This window comes from Myotis daubentonii, chromosome 2 (genome assembly GCF_963259705.1).
Source record: "Myotis daubentonii chromosome 2, mMyoDau2.1, whole genome shotgun sequence".
Lineage (NCBI taxonomy): Eukaryota > Metazoa > Chordata > Mammalia > Chiroptera > Vespertilionidae > Myotis > Myotis daubentonii.
Window position 1 is genome coordinate 15456161 of NC_081841.1, and position 18985 is coordinate 15475145.

Here is an 18985-nt window from a genome sequence, read left to right on the forward strand (position 1 = left end):
ATTGTGCTAATCGCCAGCAAGGAAAGCATTCTCTCCTTTGTTTGTTGCCTGAGAGATGCTTTTTGTCGTGCTGAGGTGTCAGCTTGAAAGTGTTGTCAGTTTGAAAATGGAAGTTTAGTTTAGACATTTTTTTTCTGTGAATAACTTGGTGGAGAACTGAATTGTTGGGGAAGGGAGGCGTTGGAGAAACTGAGTTTGTATTGTTTTCATAGCCAATTGCCTTGTTGATTTAGGGCACAGTTCCTGTGGGTATACCTTCCATTTGACCTTATGTCAGGATGCCTGCTGTCCGTCGGAAGCCTTCCAGGTTGTAAAACGTGGATGTCTTTTCTCTTAAAAGAGAGGGCATAAGGTTCTTGGCTCAGAATTTGTTAGGCCCTGGTTTTCTTGGTATTACAAAGAAGTGTTAAATTCTGCCACTGTGTTTAGCTTACTGGTTCTTACTTCTTGTTCCTGTTGATGTCATTGAACAATTTGGAGGTGAAGGATGGACCTGGAGGTGGTGGGGGAGAGCTGAGAGTTGGGGAGGTCTTACTTAGGTACCTGTTTTGACCGTGTTTTTTATATTCTTCTCCCCAGCTTGTTTCTCTTTTCCCACGTGTTTCACTGTTTTAAGATACATTGTACAATCTTTGTAAATAATGATAACATGAATGACATTTATATGTGTTTTTTTTTCATATTTTCCTTGATTACTTTTTTAATGGTACTTGGAAATATGGTAGTGCCCAGCTAGATTAGGGTTAAATTCTTTCTTAATCTGCAGTTCTTTTAAAATATATGTTACATTCCTCTTTCCCCTGAACTATTTTTGCTATTGATTTGGGTAGATAAAACCATAGATTAACATTGATTCCAGCCATGTTTATTTGGCTTCTTGGCTTCCTAGCTATTGGTTACAGAATTACAGAAACAGGTATATCTGTACTTTTTTTTTTTAAATCCTCACCTGAGGATTTCTTTTTTCCCCTTTGATTTTCAGAGAGTGGAAATGAGACTGGAGGAAGGGGAGAGAGAGAGAGAGAAACATTGATGTGAGAGAGACACATTGATTGCCTGCCTCCCGCACACACCCCAACGGGTGCCAGGAATCTAACTTGCAAACCTGGTACTCACCCTTGCCTGTAATCGAACCCGAGACCCTTTGGTGCATGGACTGACACTCTAACCATTGATCCATACCAGCCAGGGCAGAGAAACACAGCAGGAAAAGGTGTAGCAGTTAGGGATTAGACAAGATGACTTTGGAGGCAGGAAAACCAGTTTAGCCACTGCTGCCTGAGCCCAGCAAGACATTTGGGTTCAGCAAGTGCCTTGTCAGTGGTGCAAGGATGAGAATAGTGCCAGAAACATCAGAGAGAGCCCCTCAGCATGACCTGGTGACTTAGCTGGGGGAGAGGGAAGGAAAAATGAAAGGGGAAGTGGGTGTTTCTAGAGAAGATGGGAGCGATGGCGTTAGCCACACTCAGAGCTTCAGCGGGAGAAGCAAGCTTTTTCAGGAAGGAAACGCTGGGCTCTGTGTGGGTGATGTTTCCTTAGAGGTGCCTTGTGGCCTGTGGGGGGAAAGGGCCGTTAGACATGGACTTTGGGGCCTCGGCAGCCTAACCATTTTGCCCTCTCAGTTCCTCCAGGGGCCTGGCCATCGAGAGCTCTGTCTGCCCCAGACCCCTCACTGATATTCTGCCTGTTCACCTTTGTACCCCTGGTGATTATCTTGGGGCCTGGCATTTAGAGGGCCACTCAAGAAATGGTTGTTGAAGAATGAGCAAGAAGAAAGGCTGTGACTATAACCTGCCCGCCCCCCCGCCCCCCCATCACCACCACATACACTGTCTTGGACTACAAAGGGAAACGGGTCAGCCAGTACGATTATCCATAGGCCTCACTATGGCACCAGGGCTATATTCATGCAACATTACTTTGCCTTTATTATTCTGGTTAGATCAAAGCCAAAATCTACACTCCTACACCCTCTGGAGGGGAGGTGGGACTTGAGGAAAATGGTTTCTTTTTACCAGGTAATAGATTTGAATTCATAAAAACTTTACTGAGGACTATAGTCTTAGAAATCAATCTTTTCTATTAAAGGCTATCTAGTTTGAGATACCTTGAGGTGAATTCTTTTATGATCTGTAGAATTTTTGTATGTGCTGGACACAGAATTCACCTTTTGAGAAACTAGATTGTCTATTGGTCTTTATTTTCAGCTCACTCGTTCTAAATCCTCCTGCTTTCTTAGACATGTTCATTTATGGTGGGTTTTTGCTTGTTGATATTTGTTCTTGTTCACTTCTTTAGCATAGGTTAGAGCAGGTGGAAAATCTTCCCAACGCTCTCAAGTGCATTCTCACATTTGGTTCAGTTCCATGATAGTGGTTGCTGGGTGGGTGTGCAGAAGAAGTGGAGGACATGGGGCTGTCCTCATGCTATTCGTAATCTCTTTTGGGAGGCAGTATGTTTGCATAGTAAGTGTTCAAGTAGCAAAACGAGAAGAGTAGTCTAGAGTTGAGGTTGGCATTTAGATACAGGAGAGGTCTGTGTGGATCAGAAACATGGGGGACATTTTCAAAGAGAAAGGGGCTGCCCGGGATCCTTGAAGGCTGACCAAGTTGTATGGTTCAGCAGGAAGGACAGTGCGGGCACAGTGGGAACACCATATTGTCCTGCCTGGACCTCTGTTCAGGGCATGTTCAAGGTCACAGCATATTGTATTCATGCCCCTTCTTTTAGTGACTTCCCTTCAATTGGTTATGCACCTGCTCTCTTAAAGCACGATACCCTCTCTTGGTTTTATTCCTAAAATAAAGACATAAGCAGGTTAAACAACTCTGGAATTGATTTAAGTTTTAGAAAACCACCAGCACATATTAAGATGTAGTAGGTTTGAGTTGTTGGATCACTAGAAGGAGCTAATTTGTTTTTCAGTTTTATTAGCTGGTATGTTTTTTCCCTAACCATATATTATCTCATATATGGACATATCAAGCACATCATTCCTTTTTTTAAATATTTTTTTATTGATTTCAGAGAGGAAAGGAGAGGGAGAGATAGAAACATCAGTGATGAGAGAGAATCATTGATCGGCTACCTCCTGCATGCCCCACACTGGGGATCGAGCCCACAACCCGGGCATGTGCCCTTGACTGGAATCGAACCCAGGACCCTTTAGTCCGCAGGCCAATGCTCTATCCACTGAGCCAGATCAGCCAGGGGAGGCACATCATTCTTGCAAATGCCACAGTAACAAACATATGGAAGTGTTAGTGACTTAAAAGATAGCACGCTTTATCTCTCTGTCATTCTAACTTGTCCCTTCTTGGGTCTGCAGGGGGTAGATGTCCAGTTGTTCTCTCTTTGAGAAACTTATGATTTAAAGAATTTAGATAAACTTAGAATTTCAAGTAAGAAGCTACATATGGAAGCAGTTGCCCAAGCTGAGAACCCCAGCCTTTGGCACTCACTACAACCACGCTTCAGTACCACTCCTGTCTCTTCAGGAATAGTAATTACTGTGTCCAGGACTGGAGAGCCACCTAGTGGCTAGCCCAGGATACTTTCTTCCCACCCTTTTTCACTACTCAAAACCTGGTTGGTTACAGTGGCAGAAATTCTTTTTCATACACAAATATTCCCTTATGTTTTTTACTTTTCATCTCTTTCCAAGTATTGTGTACTTACCTTAGGAAAGTGTCTGTGAAATTTCAAAATAGTTTTCCAGAATAAAAGCAGTTTGGAAGGAGAGGTCAAGATAAGGCTATTTCCCCAGTAATTTTAAAATTAAATTAGGATATGATAACACTATATTGGTGTATTCTCGAGTAGTGATTTTTATACTCCAGGGAGCCCAAAGAGGTGCTGTGAGGGCCTCGGTGGGAGGTAGAGAAGGAGCAGCAGAGGCCTAGGGTGGATAGTGAGGCTCTGTAGGTTCCCAGGTAGAAGAATATTCGCCCTGAGGCAGGATGGTGGCAGCAATGAGAGCTGACCTTCAGTGAGTGCTTAGTGTATGCCAGGCACTGCCAAGGTGAAAGAACGTAATTCGTTAGGAAGACATTACACATGCAAGCATTTCTGGTAAGAGTGAACGGCCCACATAATAAAAAGGGGAAAAGAGAAATAAAATTCTAACTCTAACTTTTAGTTTTGGGGCCTACATAAACTCAGAAACCTTTGAAAGATGGGCTAAGTATAGTCATGTCACAAATACAAGAGCTTAATCGGAGGCCATAGTAATTTGTGTTTGCTTCTGGTTTATAAATTTAAAACAAAGCCCAGGCTCCGTTAGAAAGAGTCATTTCGGCAGAAGGATTTTGCTGTCCTCAGTTAGTGGTTTTCAATCCTCTTCTGGCTTTTTAAGCTCTGAAAGGCCTCTTTCATGGGAAAATGTATTATAGGCTTAGAACATAAACATCAAGGGTGTTATGGACTTGGGTAGAGGTAGGGAAGCCTATTTATAAAATGTGTTAAGCTCTAGCCCATTTGCTCAATGGTTAGAGCATGGGCCCATGGACTGAAGGGTCAGGGTTGGATTCTTGGTCAAGGACATTTACCTGGGTTGCAGGCCCAATCACGGCTCAGCTCAGGGCATGTACAGGAAGCAACTGATCAGTGTGTCTCTCACATCGATTACAAAAAACGTGTTAATGCTTAGGATATTCCTTCTTAAAAATTTGTGATTACTTCTAACGCTTTGCCCCCAAACGTGCTTTTGGAAGCACGGCAGTCAGCTCTGCCAAAGACACTCATTCATCTTACGTGTGGGCACAAAAGCCATCCGGACGCCCTGCCAGCAGATGTGGTCCCACCAATTATAGCGAGGTTACACTGCAGGGCTTTCCCCCAGAGTAAGCAGAACGCAGAGTATTTTAGAACACAGGTCAGAGACCGGTGACCAGATGTGCTGTGTTGGAACGTATGACAATCAAAATCATTTGAGCCAGCATTGAAAGTTGAGAGATTTCTATTGAATGCCAACTTTAACTAAAAAATTTTAAATACTTTTTAAAAAGGAAATTGGGAGATTTCCTGTCCTCTTAGATCTGGCAGCACTGGGTGGCATTGAGTAGTGGCTGCAGCTTTCAGATGGGGCCTGAGATGTCCCTTTCGCCAGGGCCCTGCCACTCCCTCTTGTTCTTAATTCCTGGCCTTAATTCTGTTCATTTGGGAAAAGCATCTGACCTGTTTAGGTTTTCTTTCTTTCTTTCTTCTTCTTCTTCTTCTTCTTCTTTTTTTTTTTTGTGATATTGGCTTGCAATATTCCTTTGTATACATATGAGACATTTATACGTATAATATATATTTAGATGTATACTATATATAATACATAGCCTATGTTTTATATTTATATTTAAAGTTTAAAGGTTAAACTGGGAATTTCAAGGTGTCTCTTCATTAGGGCTCAGGTTTTCCCCCGTAACCCTGTTGTCATTTTATAGTTGCACCTGTACTCAGAGGCCAGTGTAGCACTCCTAAAATTGAACAACCCCAAAGATTTCCAAGAACTGAATAAGCAGACTAAGAAGAACATGACCATTGATGGGAGAGAACTGACCCTAAGTCCTGCGTATTTATTATGGGATCTGAGTGCCATCAGCCAGGTAAGGGATGCAGAGATCCTTTCAAAACCTGAGTCGGTTTAGGTTGTTAAAGATTTATAGGTTGCTATGTTAGAAGAAGGAAGAGGACTTGAGTTGACTGGGACTTTTCTAATGTTCCAGTCCCTGCCATTGGTTAATATTACCCGAAGTGACCGAGAATCAGATCCAAGAACCTTTTCTAAAAAAGTGTGTTGAAGAAATGCTGTGTATCTGTGTTGCTGTTGTAACTGAGCTGCGTCTTTTGCAGTTTTCGTAATGTTTCGAAGTAAGACTGGGTCTTTAAAATTCTGCCAGAGTACCCTGAGAGCAGAGAGGCCCAGGGAGACATGGGGAGGCGCGACTTCGGGGCTATTTTACATCTCCGAGCACCAGGTGTTTTTCTCAGTCCAAGCAGGATGAAGATGTTTCTGCCAGCCGTTTTGAAGACAACGAAGAACTGAGGTACTCACTGCGATCTATCGAGAGGCACGCGCCGTGGGTTCGGAATATTTTCATAGTCACCAATGGGCAGATTCCGTCCTGGCTGAACCTTGATAATCCGCGAGTGACAATAGTAACACACCAGGCATGTGGCTTTCTGTATATCACGAGGCTGTGGTTTTCTGTTCTGTCTTTTCTGTCCTTTTACTTTCCCCTGATTTCATTGCCTTCACCCTCCTCACCTCCATGTCCACCTTCCTTTACTTCTTCCATTTGCCTGCCTTCCTTCCAAAACCAAAAATAAAAGAAAAACACCCTCTCACCCACCGTCTTTCTCTCTTGTATTTTTCTGTTCGAAGGATGTTTTTCGAAATCTGAGCCACTTGCCTACCTTTAGTTCACCAGCTATTGAAAGTCACATTCATCGCATCGAAGGGCTGTCCCAGAAGTTTATTTACCTGAATGACGATGTCATGTTTGGGAAGGATGTCTGGCCAGATGATTTTTATAGTCACTCCAAAGGTCAAAAGGTGGGTACCTAAGAGGAAGGGATTCCTGGCTCGGAAGTCACTTGGAAGTTATTAGCGGGAAATCAGGAATCAATATGTGTACAATTGTGTTCAGATTTGATCAAATTAGCATTTGATCAGGAGAGTTAACTGTTTGGGAGAAAGAAAACTACTTAAAGATTTTTAAGTTGCTATGTTAGAAGAAGGAAGAGGACTTGAGTTGATTGGAACTTTTAGTTGATTGGTAGTTTTTCGCTTGCCTACATTCTCAGACACCCAGAACCCGCTCTTTCCCCCGACCCTTTAAATGTTCTACTACAACAACAGCAGAAAAAGCAAAATCACCGTGAAACACAAAATCATGGTTACAATGTCAGCAGAATGACCAGCGTAGAAAGTTAGCTCAATTTTCTGCTTAAAGGGGTGGGTGAAATTTCATCGAGGCCGGTCTCACTCTGGCTTTGAGAGGCAGGATGGAGAAGCACAGACCAGGAGCCAGCTACTTATGGTCCTCAGCAATGACCTGACCTTTATGTTCCCTGTCTGCCCAGTGCGGGAAATAGGAATACCCAGGTAGCGTTGTTAGAAGGAGTCATCGATAAGCTGGAGACTTATCACCATAAGCTTGTAATGAACCCTGCAACTGTAAGTGCTAAGTGCACAAAGCTGCTTTTCCTGTTGCTGTTTGTGTCACTCCAGTGTGCTCACCGCCCTGTGCCCCTGCTCACTGGCCTCCCTTGTGTTAGCTTGTACGGCTGCAGAGTTGAGCTGTGGCTTAACAGGGAAGACACACAAATCAGTGACTCCACGCAGTGACTTCCATGCTGGCAGGTGTGCCCGGCTGCTAAACAGTGGGTACACGAGAGGGTGAAATCAGACAGAAACAGGGAAGGATGCCCATCTGAATTGAGATGAACTTTGAAGAACAAGTCCGGAGTTCACTAGATCCCAAACAGATGGAATGTGCGAAGGCATGTAGACTGTCAAAGGGGAGCATGTTTTTGTAAGGATTTTAGTTTCAGAAGTCACCATGTACCATATCACGCCTGTGAAAGCAGGAGGGCTCCCAGCTCAGGTTGCTGGGCTGGTTAGTTTGCCACAGAACTTACGCTGGCAGAGAAGGATGTGCAGAGTTCATCTGCTTTTCTCAGCCATGATACAAGATTATGCTCAGATACACTCAGGAGCTAGTGACAGTTGTCACGGAGAAGCAGTGGCTCGTGTGGACTATATTCCACCTACTTTGGCATGCACTTGTACTCCAAGTTAAGCCTGACCTGTTGCTATTTTATTTCAGAATATATTCTAAGACCACGGTGTGAGAAACTGATCCGTGAGCTGAGTCCTTCTCTGCTTTCCTCATGTAACGAACAGAGTAAATGTGCTCAGCACCATCAGGAGAGCAGAACTGGGGAAATGCCTTCAGGTCCAGGCAAACTTAAAGCAAAATACCCCCCATGAGTGCAATCAGCCCGTGGGAAATATTAACCTTTTTCCAGAGGCTCAGTTTTGTTTTAAAGAATTCTAATTTGAGAAGGAGACTGTCAGAAACTGTTCTATATTCTCTCTGGTTTTGTCATAGGTTTATTTGACATGGCCGGTACCCAACTGTGCTGAGGGCTGCCCAGGTTCCTGGATTAAAGACGGCTATTGTGACAAGGCTTGCAATAACTCGGCCTGTGATTGGGATGGTGGGGATTGCTCTGGTAAGGATGCATTCGAGGGTAATTTGCTTCTGTTTATGGAAGGTTCTCATTCCTAATCGTTACTGAACATGCACCATGAAGTAACATTTTCCTGTATTAAAATAACGAGTAATCCGTAGACTCTTTGGAGGTGATGACAAGTGTCCTGCTGTGGTCCAGTTTATTCATATTATCCATTGCTGAGGGCATTTTCCCACATGGGCCCTGCACTTGCACAGGCCTTTTCTTATTATTGAAAATATGAAAACAGGGACTGCCCTTAATTATGTACATTCAAGAGCAAGAACAACTCTAACTGGTTCTCGTAGGAGCTCCTGGCTGGTGGCTTCCAGCAGCAGATGTCTTAGGTCGGTGAATGAAAAAGAGAGAAATGAAATAAAATGTCTTTTCTCCTCAGCATCTCTTCTCCTTTTCTTAGACGCTCATATTTGGACTTGTCGATAACATTTTTTTTAGTTTTATTTATTGCCCTTCAGTGGACAAAGAATTTAAACTTTTATGAAACATTATCCATCTTAATTTCTTAGTCACCTAGGAAAGAGAGCTTGCATGCACAGATGGCACCTTGTATTCCATGTGGGGAAACAGATTTGGAAAAGTGTTAAGTATGGGAGGAAACAAAACCTCAAGTTGTGTTTCACTCGGATCTGTCAGAGGCACTTCTGAGAAATACGGTCAGCTGAAGGGGGAGAACACAGACGAGCAGAGAGGGCCCTGATAGGACATTCTCACTTGGCAATGAGGGCAGCACCTGTGTTCGGGCATGTTTGGGCAGTTCTAACAGTCAGTGTTTGGAAGACCTCTCCCTGTTCTCCTGCTCCTCCATCCACATCTATAGGCGCCCCCTTGAGACAGTTTGAGGTCCTTCCCGGTGGCACAGCTAGTAGGTGCCCAGCCCACTATCAGCTGATGTCCCCTTTTCAGTTTGTTTTCTTCTTAGCTACACGAACTGTTCTACTAAGGAAAGAGGGAGCCCTTCCTGCCTAAGACTCAGGCATCAATCTTGAAAACGCTGTGAAGAAATAAGGACCTTTTTTCAACATTGTAAAACGAGCAAGATTCTGTTTCCCCCTCCCTCTACAGGTAACAGTGGAGGGAGTCGCTACGGTGCCGGAGGCGGGGGAACCGGGAACTTGGGAGCTGTCCAGCCCTGGCACTTTGGCGGAGGAATAAACAGTGTCTCTTACTGTAATCAAGGGTGTGCAAACTCCTGGCTCGCTGATAAGTTCTGTGACCAGGCCTGCAACGTCTTGTCCTGCGGGTTTGATGCTGGCGACTGTGGGCAAGGTATATATATTGTCATAATAATCTATTGAAAAGGAATAAGGGGATAAAAGTCCTTGGGCATTAGAGCTCATTGTTGTTATTTAAAGTCATTATTCTCTGTGTATCCTTTTCCCAGCCTTGCAGCCATGCTAGTTGTAAGTTAAAAATAAGAGAAGGACACAGATCTTTAGAGAACAGTAAATACTAAGGCTGCATCTTTTCCTGTATTATTCCAGTGTCTTGTCTTTTTCACTAAGCTGATTCCCCTTAGTTGAAAATATATGGTGATGGCTTAATTTGGAAATAATAAAAGACATTTATTAAAGAAAGACAGTTTTTTTAATATATTTTATTGATTTTTTACAGAGAGGAAGAGAGAGAGATAGAGAGTTAGAAACATCGATGAGAGAGAAACATCGATCAGCTGCCTCCTGCACATCCCCCACTGGGGAAGTGCCCACAACCCAGGTACATGCCCTTGACCGGAATCGAACCCAGGACCTTTCAGTCCGCAGGCCGACGCTCTATCCACTGAGCCAAACCGGTTTCGGCAAGAAAGACAGTTTTGATACTGGATCTTGTTGATAGCTTATTAACAGAGGTTGTTTTTGCAGACAGTTGTATTTTTTCACATGGACAAAAGGTGGAAGTCGATCATTGGAACTTGCTGTCAGAATTGTGTCCTATCTCGGTAGCAAGTCAGACACAGCAGCATTCCATGTCAATGGCTGGCGGCTTCACAGTAAAGGAGCCCTATACCAGTAGCTTCTGTGTTAGAATTTCTGATTATTTTAAAGTCCATTTAGAGTCACTGTTAGAAAGTGAAAACTCAAAACTCTAATAATTAAAGGAAAAGGGGGGAAATGGCTAGCTTTTAAAAAGTCATTTTTGTGTTTTCTCCTCTAGATCATTTTCATGAATTATATAAAGTAACTCTTCTCCCAAACCAGACTCACTATGTTATCCCAAAAGGTGAATGCCTGCCTTATTTCAGCTTCGCAGAAATAGCCAAAAGGGGAATCGAAGGCGCCTACAGTGACAACCCCATAATTCGACATGCTTCCATAGCCAATAAGTGGAAAACCATCCACCTCATAATGCACAGTGGAATGAATGCAACTACAATACATTTTAATCTCACACTTCAAAGTAGGGACGACAAGGAGTTCAAAATCCAGATCTCAGTTGAGGTTGACACAAGAGAAGAACCGAAATTGAACTCCACCACCCAGAGGTCTTACCAGACATTGGTTAGCCCTGTAACACTTCTTCCAGAGGTGGAAATCCCATTTGAGGATATTCCCGAAGAAAAACGCTTCCCAAAGTTCAAGAGACACAATGTTAACACAACAGGGAGATCCCAAGAGGAGGTGAAAATTCCCCTGGTAAATATTTCGCTTCTTCCAAAAGAGGCCCAGTTGCGTCTCTCTCACTTGGATTTGCAACTAGAACGTGGAGATATCACTATGAAGGGATACAACCTATCAAAGTCAGCCTTGCTGACATCGTTTCTGATGAACTCACAGGATGCTGGAGTAAAAATAAACCAGGCTGACATCACAGAGGAAAGAAATGAGAGTGTGGCGGCCCCACTGGCCAAACGGGCTCACAGAAGCACCTGGCGGAACAGCTTAAGAGCACCTGAGAGATTACAGAGGTCGACTTTCCCAGCAGAGACAATAAAAGTGAATGGCCACTACCAGCGTCAGACTCCACCCCAGCACTTGGGAACCAAAGCAAGCTTTCGATCTGAAAGTCGGACCCAAAAAGTGGGAGGTGGAAGTGTGTCCAAAGAAAAGCTCTCATCTCTGATTGTTCCACAGAAAAACCAGGTGCCCAGAGAAAAGAAAATCATCGGGAAAGAACAAGAGGAAAACAGAATAGAGGACAATGCTGAAAATCACAGAGGTGTTAATGAAGTATTGCCTGGAAGAAAGCTGCAACATTATACAGACAGTTACCCGGGCTTTTTGCCCTGGGAGAAAAAAAAGTATTTCCAAGATCTTCTTGATGTAAGTTACATCTAACCTTATTCCTTCCCATGCTCAGGAACAATAAATAACCCTGTAAGTGATGATAATATAACAGTAGCCACCAGTTATTCACTTCCCTGCGCCAGCCACTGAATTAAATGCTTTTTCTTACATGGTTTCATTTAATTATCTCCATAACCCTAACTGACAAGTGTCTCTGTTGAGGTGTGGGTAAGGAGTCCAAAGGGAAACCTCCTCACCTTTGCCTGCAGTGATGGCGAACCTTTTGAGCTTGGCGTGTCAGCATTTTGAAAAACCCGAACTTAACTCTGGTGCCGTGTCACATATAGAAATTTTTTGATCTTTGCAACCATAGTAAAACAAAGACTTATATTTTTGATATTTATTTTATATATTTAAATGCCATGTAACAAAGAAAAATCAACCAAAAAAATGAGTTCGCGTGTCACCTCTGACACGCGTGTCAGAGGTTCGCCATCACTGGCCTGGAGGTATCGGGGAAGGCATCCTTGAAGTATCCTGTGGGCTGACCTCTGCGGGGGGGGTCAGCGTTGATAGACCAAGAAAACCCTGTGGTCTAGGCCGGACTGTGAACAAAGCACAGCCATGAGCGATGTCAGACTGGGAGAAAGGAGGATGAAGAGGGAACTGTGTGTTACTCCGGTCAGTGTATTCAGGAAGTATCTTGTACCTAGTGCGGTGGGCAGTGGCTGATGTTGAGTGAGGATAGCAGAGTTCTTGTCTAGGTTTATTTCCTCACTTTTTCCACACACACACCCCTCCGCCCCCCTCTTCACCACACAACTGTTGTCCTCAAGCCAATGCCGGTGACACTTTCTCTGAAATCCAGTTTAGTCCTGCTCTTAGGGTCCTCATGTCATTTGCCCCTCATGGATCGTTAGTGACTAGTTACTAAGTTATATAAAAGGATGCCTTTATCTCTTGTTGACCAAGTATGCTTTTGCACTAAACCTAATGCTGTATTACGTGGAATTCTCTTTTTAGGAAGAAGAGTCATTGAAGATGCAGTTGGCGTACTTTACTGACAGCAAGCATACTGGGAGGCAACTGAAAGATACATTTGCAGATTCCCTCCGATATGTAAACAAAATTCTAAACAGCAAGTTCGGATTCACATCGAGGAAAGTCCCTGCGCACATGCCTCACATGATCGACCGAATAGTTATGCAAGAACTGCAGGACATGTAAGTCTGGCTTGTGTTTGGGTTGCTTGCATGTGCTCAGAGCCACAGCTGCTGGAAATTTACATCTTTATCCTTTGCAGCAGCAGGGATGGACCTGGAGAGTATTATGCTAAGTGAAATAAGCCAGTCAGAGAAGGACAAGTCCCATATGATTTCATGCATATGTGGAATCTAATGAACAAAATAAATTAACAAAATAGAGACAAACTCGTAGATACAGAAAACAGACTGACAGCTGTCAGAGGGGAGGGGGTTTCAGGGCTGGGTGAAAAAGGTGAAGGGATGCCGGAACTGGTTTGGCTCAGTGGATAGAGCATTGGCCTGCGGACTGAAAGGTCCCAGGTTCGATTCCGGTCAAGGGCATGTACCTGGGTTGCGGGCACATCCCCAGTAGGAGATGTGCAGGAGGCAGCTGATCGATGTTTCTCTCTCATCGATGTTTCTAACTCTCTATCTCTCTCCCTTCCTCTCTGTAAAAAATCAATAAAATATATTTTAAAAAAAAGAAAAAAGAAAAAGGTGAAGGGATTAAGAAAAAGAAAAAAAAATTGAAAACCAACTTGTAGACACAGAGAACAGTATGATTACTAGAGGGAAAGGGGGGATGAGGGTGGTAGAAGAGGGTAAAGGGCAGATAAATGGTGGTGGAAGATTTGACTTGGGGTGGGGAATACACAATACAATATATATATATATAGATGATGTATTACAGAATGTACACCTGAAACCTGTTTAATTTTATTAACCAATATCACCTCAATAAATTCAATAAAAATAAATAACAAAAATGGAAAAAGAAATTTACATCTGTGCTGTGCTAAATTTATGGCTCTAATGCAGTGGTTCTCATCCTTCTGGCCCTTTAAATACGGTTCCTCATGTTGTGACCCAACCATAAAATTATTTTCGTTGCTACTTCATAACTGTAATGTTGCTACTGTTATGAATCGTAATGTAAATATCTGATATGCAGGATGGTCTTAGGCGACCCCTGTGAAAGGGTCGTTCGACTGCCAAAGGGGTCGCAACCCACAGGTTGAGAACCGCTGCTAATGGAAAGGAAAGAGATGCTAACTCTACAAATGTTAGGTACTTTTTTATATTTTAAATATCCCGAGCTCATTATGTGTTATATTTGTACAGGTTCCCTGAAGAATTTGACAAGACATCATTTCACAAAGTGCGCCACTCTGAAGATATGCAGTTTGCTTTTTCTTATTTTTACTACCTCATGAGTGCAGTTCAGCCGCTGAATATATCTCAAGTTTTTGATGAAGTTGATACCGACCAATCTGGTGTCTTATCTGACAGAGAAATCCGAACACTGGCTACCAGAATTCATGACCTGCCTTTAAGTTTGCAGGTGTTGTATTTTTCCCCCTACGCTTTGCAGCAGTTTTAAATGAAACTTTTAATGTTGATACTTCCTCTTTTCCCCCTACATATTTCACTGTAATGCAAGAAAGAGTAATTCTTAATAGTTAATGAGGGTATTCAACAGCTAGTCCATTTTTAGTACCAGAATGAAAACCAAATTTGAAGTTCATATTTTCTGAGATTCCTTCTTTTAGGCTTGCAGTGGGGATTGCCATTGTATTGTCTGGAGAAGAGCCAGACCACATCTGCCGAATTCTTGTCCCAGCATCAAGAAGGGTTCAGGAATCTGGAGAAGGCTGTGCGTAGATGTTAAATAAGAGGAGTCCAGAGACTAAATATAATTTTGAAAGGCATTTGGGGGGTCAGAGGAGCTTAGCTAAAGGAGCTAAGTTCTAAGGTCTTAAATCTAAGGTCTGAGGTTCTCTCCATCCCCAGGACCCATGCTTTTTATTAACACAACTTGTCCTGAGGCAAGGCAGTGATATACACTTCAAAGGGTCAGGGTTTCTACAGGGTCCATTGTCAGAATGGGGGAATTAGCCTAAGGCTGTTCAGGTGTTTGGCCAGTAGGAGGCGATAACGTGTAGATTAAGATGCCTTTTAGCTGTCTGGGAGCCAAGCAATAACCCCTTTTCAGGTTTGGGGAAGTGCCTTCAGCCATTCCCAACAGGTGACTACATGTGTGACTCAACCCTGTTGAGTCCCCAAGTCTCATCAACCTTTTGATGAAACTCTTGAAATTATGACATGCTGGAATTGGTCTCCGGCACACATCTGCATGTCAGGTTCACTCAGGGGCTTCAGGTGTGGCCGAGTAGATATCGGCCAGGCCCGTGGTACAGCAGCCCCTCTGCCGTGGCCTCTCCAGTCCCAGCAGTAGGACGCTCACTAATGGAGAGTGCCAAGATGACTCTAACTGCAGGACATCTGTCTGGTGATCCCCCGGCCCATCTTGTGTAAAATGGTGCCTCACGGTTCAGGATGTTTCACTTTGAAACAAAGATGAAATATTCATGTTCGTATTGTCTCATTCTGTTCTCTTTACCTTAAGAATCATATAGTCAAACTGTCTTTAAAGATAGCATTTTAAAAAATTTTGGAGACGTTTATGTAGTTTTTCTATTTAAAGCTACAATCATTACTTGTAGTATACCTAGAAAGTTTATTCTTTTATTTTGCTTTGTTAGGATTTAACAGGTCTGGAACACATGTTAATAAATTGCTCAAAAATGCTCCCTGCTAATATCACTCAACTAAGCAACATTCCACCAACTCAGGAAGCATACTATGACCCCAATCTGGTAAGTGGCATGGGTTCTTTTATGTAAATCAGAAAGTATATCTTTATCAGGTGTTATTTACTAGTACACCATTTCTGTATGGCATTTCAAAAACTAGAAGCGGACTCTATGTGTATTTATCTTTGGTGGAAAGTAGTAGCACAGATAATCCAGAATATTTTATATCTTGCCTTGGAATATCTTTTCTTCTCCTTAATGGATTTTAAGCTGATATTAGGATTAGTTGTTTATATTCTATAAGCAGACTCCTATTCACTAAGGATGGCAGAAGATAGCCCCAGAGTATTCTCATTGGCTTGGGAGAACAGTCTGAAGGTTAAACGTTAACCAAGGAAATATTCATCAAGTAGAATACAATCTTTCATCAAAGCTAAGTGGCTTTGAGTGGGGGTCGTGGGGGAGGCAATGGGGCGATAAGGACACATATGTAATACCTTAATCAATAAAGAAAAAAAAAAGCTAAGTAGCTTTGATGTTGGCCCTTTCTTGCTCTTACCAGTAGGAATGTGGAAGATTCACGCACAATGATATTGGAATGCCACTTGGTTGAAACGATTGGAATTCTCTGTTGTTTGTAAGATGCATCTCATTTTCAGAGAAGTGGGAGAAAATATGCGTTTAGAATCAAGGGAAAAGGGTTTAATATAATTATTAATGTGATGCTTACAGATATTTACTGCTGTATGGAAAAAGGTTTACAAAATAAAATGTGGGGGGAAATAGGTAGTACCATGTACACAGTATGATTTAAACTATAGAAAAGTCCCAAATATCTTCACACACACACACACACACACACACACACACACACACACACCCCACAAAAAGTAATGGAAATGACAATAGGTTAAATCATAGGTGTTTTAATTTCCTTTTTTCATACTTATATTTTCTATAATTAGCTTTTAATTTCATAATTAGAATAAAATGTTAAACAATTTACTATCTTGCAAAAGTTCAAGCCATATATAAATATTTATACCTAGCTGCAGATAAGCATTTTTAGATGAATATAGAGAACAGTAATAAATCGGTTAAAAATCTGATTCCTGACAGAAGGAAATCATTTAGCAATCCTTGTGCACACCAGACACTGTGCTCCTCACTCCTTGTGCACACCAGACACTGTGCTCCTCACTCCTTGTGCATGCCAGACACTGTGCTCCTCACTCCTTGTGCATGCCAGACACTGCTCCTCACTCCTTGTGCACGCCAGACACTGTGCTCCTCACTCCTTGTGCATGCCAGACACTGCTCCTCACTCCTTGTGCACGCCAGACACTGTGCTCCTCACTCTTTGTGCACGCCAGACACTGTGCTCCTCACTCCTTGTGCATGCCAGACACTGCTCCTCACTCCTTGTGCACGCCAGACACTGTGCTCCCCACTCCTTGTGCACGCCAGACACTGTGCTCCCCACTCCTTGTGCACGCCAGACACTGTGATCCTCACTCCTTGTGCACGCCAGACACTGTGCTCCTCACTCCTTGTGCACGCCAGACTGTGCTCCTCACTCCTTGTGCATGCCAGACACTGTGCTCCTCACTCCTTGTGCACGCCAGACACTGTGCTCCTCACTCCTTGTGCACGCCAGACTGTGCTCCTCACTCCTTGTGCACGCCAGACACTGTGCTCCTCACTCCTTGTGCATGCCAGACTGTGCTCCTCACTCCTTGTGCACGCCAGACACTGTGCTCCTCACTCCTTGTGCACACCAGACTGTGCTCCTCACTCCTTGTGCATGCCGGACACTGTGCTCCTCACTCCTGTTCAGGCATGAGCAGCAGCTGTGGTGAGACAGGTCAGCAAGGAACTCTGGGAATCCAGAGACAGACTATAGGTATTGCCAATCATGCTTTGGTTAGCAGGGGTGAGGAACAGATGGTCTGGCCCGAGTTGCCATATAAGGCCCGTGAAAGCATTTGGTCTAGCCCTGCCAAGGCATTAGGAGTGAGTTAATTAAATGTTTGGTCAAATATAGCAGGCTAATTTTTAAGTTTATAATTTTGTGTGGCCCGAGAATGATGTTTGTTATAAATATCCAAATGGCCCTTGACAGAAAAAAAGGTTCCCCACCTCTGGTTAGCATATGACATGGGTTAGTATACAGATATGTGCCACTTAAAATTTTATTTATACAAATAGGTAATTTGCCTGCTGGCCATAGTGTACCAATTTGATTGTTGAAAATATTCATCCTGACTGTTGAGTCTTTTGTTGCCCTTTTACATTTTGCACCCAAGCTGAATGCTTCACTTGCCTCACCCTAGTCTTGGCCCCTATTGTAATTAATGCCTATCTTTCTCTCAGCCACCCGTCACTAAGAGTCTGTTAACCAGCTGTAAACCAGTAACTGATAAAATCCACAAAGCGTATAAGGACAAAAACAAATATAGGTAAGTAGACATATAATAGTCTCTTTGTTTAGTTTAAAAATAATTAAGAGTCTAATATTTTCATCATTTTACAATGACTTATTAAGCATTCTTTTTTAACATTTATGTGAGATTGTTTTCTTTAGTAACAGTGAAAGATTAACTCATTCTGAGGATGCTGAATCTGTTAAGGTTTTATAAAATGTTTTCCTTATTGAAAATCTGTCATATCCACATAAATATTTATACTCTTTATGTTTGATAATTAGGTTTGAAATCATGGGAGAAGAAGAAATTGCTTTTAAAATGATTCGTACCAATGTTTCTCATGTGGTTGGCCAATTGGATGATATAAGAAAAAACCCTAGGTACTGCTTTTTTTTTTTAATTAATAAACTTTTAAAATATATTTTATTGGATTCATTGGGACAACATTGGTTAATAAAATTATATAGGTTTCAAGTGTACAATTCTATAACACATCATCTGTGTAGTGTATTTTGTGTTCACCACCCAAAGTCTAGTCTTCTTTCATTTTTGCCCCCTTTATCCTCTTCTATCTGCCCCTACCTCCTTTCCCTCTGGTAATCACCATGCTGGTGTCTGTTAACAAAATGATCGAGTTAGTAAACTGCACTTATTGAACAGTTAATTGGGGACATGCTAAGTGGAAATCATTAATTTATTCCATAGTTAGAAGGCACTTTTCAAGATTATCTTTCCTAGTTCTGTTATACAGGTGAGGAATATCCAAAGAAAAAATTTATTAAACATTATTGCCTCAGAGAACCTTATCAGTAAATAAAACATCTGTCTTGCGGCATAAATCTATTTAAAATATATTTGGAATCCACATTTTCTTGTTTTGTGAGGTCAGAATCATCCTTATGATAATCAGTAACCCTGGGTCGCTGTTATTTTCAGGAAGTTTGTTTGCCTGAATGACAACATTGACCATAATCATAAAGATGCCCAGACAGTGAAAGCTGTGCTCAGGGACTTCTATGAATCTATGTTTCCTGTACCATCCCAGTTTGAGCTGCCAAGAGAGTATCGGAACCGTTTTCTTCATATGCATGAGCTGCAGGAATGGTAAGTGCTCATGGTTCGTATATGTACGTGTGTATTTTTTGTTTCAGAGTGATGAAATGTCTTTTTATTAACATGCTAGTAGCCGGGCACACAAATCCGTGGGCCAGTAGGTCGCTGCTGCCCTCCTGTAGCTCTCCGCCCGCTGC

General features: G+C 42.6%; 1 protein-coding gene across 3 annotated transcripts in view; it reads left to right on the plus strand.

The window, feature by feature from the left end:
• The window catches only part of GNPTAB (N-acetylglucosamine-1-phosphate transferase subunits alpha and beta), a 59996-nt gene that overhangs the window by 29876 nt on the left and 11135 nt on the right, over nt 1-18985 (plus strand). For all 3 annotated transcript variants that reach the window (XM_059681845.1, XM_059681846.1, XM_059681847.1), the window contains 12 exons: nt 5433-5594; nt 5980-6159; nt 6374-6544; nt 8106-8229; nt 9313-9516; nt 10402-11507; nt 12495-12694; nt 13838-14057; nt 15259-15372; nt 17683-17768; nt 18017-18115; nt 18672-18839. In XM_059681845.1, the coding sequence (XP_059537828.1) occupies nt 5433-5594; nt 5980-6159; nt 6374-6544; nt 8106-8229; nt 9313-9516; nt 10402-11507; nt 12495-12694; nt 13838-14057; nt 15259-15372; nt 17683-17768; nt 18017-18115; nt 18672-18839 (2834 nt within the window). The remainder of the gene's footprint in view (nt 1-5432; nt 5595-5979; nt 6160-6373; nt 6545-8105; nt 8230-9312; nt 9517-10401; nt 11508-12494; nt 12695-13837; nt 14058-15258; nt 15373-17682; nt 17769-18016; nt 18116-18671; nt 18840-18985) is intronic.